The sequence below is a fragment of the Cebus imitator genome, unplaced genomic scaffold (assembly GCF_001604975.1).
Source record: "Cebus imitator isolate Cc_AM_T3 unplaced genomic scaffold, Cebus_imitator-1.0 Scaffold191, whole genome shotgun sequence".
In the NCBI taxonomy this organism is placed as follows: Eukaryota; Metazoa; Chordata; class Mammalia; order Primates; family Cebidae; genus Cebus; species Cebus imitator.
Window position 1 is genome coordinate 1,461,433 of NW_016107506.1, and position 3,058 is coordinate 1,464,490.

At 43.5% G+C, this 3,058-nt stretch overlaps 1 protein-coding gene across 3 annotated transcripts in view; it reads right to left on the reverse strand.

The window, feature by feature from the left end:
* Positions 1-3,058, reverse strand: part of CUNH2orf80 (chromosome unknown C2orf80 homolog) — a 23,537-nt gene that overhangs the window by 5,612 nt on the left and 14,867 nt on the right. For 2 of the 3 annotated variants that reach the window (XM_037745063.1, XM_017546721.2), the window contains exon 7: positions 640-727. The exons of the other annotated variant lie outside the window; for it this stretch is intronic. In XM_037745063.1, the coding sequence (XP_037600991.1) occupies positions 640-727 (88 nt within the window). The remainder of the gene's footprint in view (positions 1-639; positions 728-3,058) is intronic. 3 annotated transcript variants of the gene reach the window in all.

Below are 3,058 nucleotides of genomic sequence, written 5' to 3' on the forward strand. Positions count from 1 at the left end.
TTTTTTTGTAGATGGAGTTTTGCTCTTGCTGCCCAGGCTGGAGTGCAATGGGGTGATTTCAGGTTATTGCAACCTCCACCTCCCAGGTTCAATCGATTATCTCACCTCAGCCTCTGGAGTAGCTGGGATTACAGGTGCCTGACACCACACCCAGCTAATTTTTGTATTTTTAGTAGAGGTGGAGTTTTACCATGTTGGTCAGGCTGGTCTCAAACTCCTGACCTCAGGTGATCCACCTGCCTCGGCCTCCCAAAGTGCTGGGATTACAGGCGTTAGCCACCACTCTATGAAGTTTCACTAAATTTCCCAGGCTGGTCTCAAACTCCTGGGCGCAAGAGATCCTCCCAGCCTGGCCTCCCAAAGTGCTGGGATTACCAGTGTGAGCTGCCCTGTCCAGCCCACTCATAGTCTTAGTCCTTTGCGTCACGAGTGCTTTGCTTCCATCACCAAAGAGCATCTGAGAAATAAGACTTCCTTGATTTCGGTAATGGAGGAAAATCAAGCCCTAGAGCTCCTGGTTCTTTTAAATTCAAGCAGACACAGAAATCTAATTCCCATTACAACTTCGACCTTACCTTGTGAGCCCACTTCCTAATTCTACATACATTTCTCTAAGCAGATGAAAGTAAACAGGCTTACTCTGTTTGCGGGCGTATTCTGCCGCTTTGGGTGCTGTTAACATGGCAAAGGGGTGCAAGGAGAGGTGGAGAGCTGAAACTCGGGGAACCTGAAAGGAAAACAGTCCTACTTTAAAAATCTATTCATTCTCTGCAGCATTAACACCTGCTATTTACAGCATTTGGCCTGTTTGATCAACTGAGAATCCTTAGGTCCATTGATGGGGCAGGTGAAGCATATGAATGCAAACTTGCACACATGGCCTTTTGTTCCTGTATTTGGTTCCCATTGCCTAGAATACTCTGTCATGCATTGACACTCTTCACATAGTTTCCATTCTAGCCATTTCCTCCTTTTCTGCCTAGAGACACCTACCTCTCCTTTATCATGTAGCTCAAATATCACCCCTTCTGAGAAATGTATCCTGATGTCCTCCCACGCCCACTCCCCCTTACTGGCACTGTTCCCCCTGCCCACCCAGTGCAGAATTATGGGTTCACTCATCTGGCCAAAAGTCTTTAACAGGCACTTTACAGAAGAAGAAACATATGAATAGTTGTCCATTGGTAATCAGGGGAATGCAAATGTAAACCACCGTGAAATACCACAATACACTAAACAGACTAATGAAACTGAAAAAGCCTGAAAATATCAATGTAGATAACCCGCATTGCTGGTAGAAATATAATTGTTACAACCATTTTGGAAAGCAATTTAGCTTTATGTAGAGAGTTGAAGATGCTTATATCCATGGCTTAGCAATTTGATTCCTAAGCATATACCATTCGGAAACTCATTTGCTGTGCAACTCTTCTTGATTTTGCAAGAAATATCTCAGCCGGGTACAGTGGCTCATGCCAGTAATCCCAACACTTTGGGAGGCTGAGGCCAATGGGTCACCTGAGGTCAGGAGTTTGAGGCCAACCTGGCCAACATGGCAAAACCCTGTCTCTACTAAAAATATAAAAAATTAACTGGGTGTGGTGGCGGATGCCTGTAATCCCAACTACTTGGGAGGCTGAGGCAGAAGAATTGCTTGAACCTGGGAGGCAGAGGTTGCAGTGAGCTGAGATTGTGCCACTGCACTCCAGACTGGGCAACAAGAGTGAAACTTTGTCTCAAAAAAAAAACAAAAAAAAACTCAAGTGCCTGAAAAGGAAAAATATATGACAACATTGTAATATATTCATAGAGTGGAATACTGTATGTAATGAAAAGAAACTATAGCTATGTGCAGCAATACGAATAAGTTTCTGAAATATAATGTTGAATGAAAAAAGGAAGCCATTAAATAACAGATTTGCTAATATCCTATTTATAAGAAAAAAAAAAAAAAAAACCAAAAAACTCAAGTGCCTGAAAAGGAAAAATATATGTAGAGTTTGGCTAATTTTTGTATTTTTTGGTAGAGATAGGTTTTGCCATGTTGCCTAGGCTGGTCTTGAACTCCTGGGCTCAAGTGATTCTCCTGCTTCAGCCTCTTAAAGTGCTGGGATTACAGGTACTGTGCCAGGCCAATTCCTTATAATTAAAGTGAAATAATACAGCATTAAAGTGCTGTAATCCCAGCACTTTAGGAGGCCTAGGTGGGTGGATCACCTGAGGTTGGGAGTTCAAGACCAGCCTGACCAACATGGAGAAACCCCGTCTCTACTAAAAATACAAAGTTAGCTGGACGTGGTGGCGCATGCCTGTAATCCCAGCTACTTAGGAGGTTGGCAGGAGAATCGCTTGAACCTGTAAGACAGAGATTGCGGTGAGCTAAGATTGTGTCATTACACTCCAGCCTGGGCAACAAGAGCAAAACTCCGTTTCCAAAAAAGAAAAGAAAGAAAAAAAGAAAAGCAAGCAAGCAGAGGTTTTAGTGCTGTCTGCGCACCTGCCTGTGTCTCTTCCCTCTCTCTTATGTGCTCATTTCCACTCTCTCTGTCTCCCTCTTTCTCCATCAAATGGAGCTGGAGAGTATTTCCACTGTCTCTGTCTCCCTCTTTCTCCATCAAATGGAGCTGGAGAGTATTTTTATTTTTGTTTGATTTGTTGAAGGATGATTTATGTTCTCTTTTCTTCAGTTTAAAATTGAGTAAGACACGGTCTGGCACAGTGGCTCACTCTGTAATCCCAGCACTTTGGGAGGCCGAGGCAGTTGGATCACTTGAGGTCAGGAGTTTAAGACCAGCCTGGCCAACACTGCAAAACCTCGTCTCTACTAAACATACAAAAAATTAGCCATGCACAGTGGTGTGGACCTGTAATTCCAGCTACTTGGAAGGCTGAGGCAGGAGAATCCCTTGAACCCGGGGCTCAGAGGTTGCAGAGAGCTAAGATCACACCACTGCACTCCAGCATGGATTCAAAAAAAAAAAAGAGTAAGACATTTTATATTTATCCGGGCTAGTTGTCAATAACCATCACTTGTATAAGGCCCTTAGTTGATTTTTTT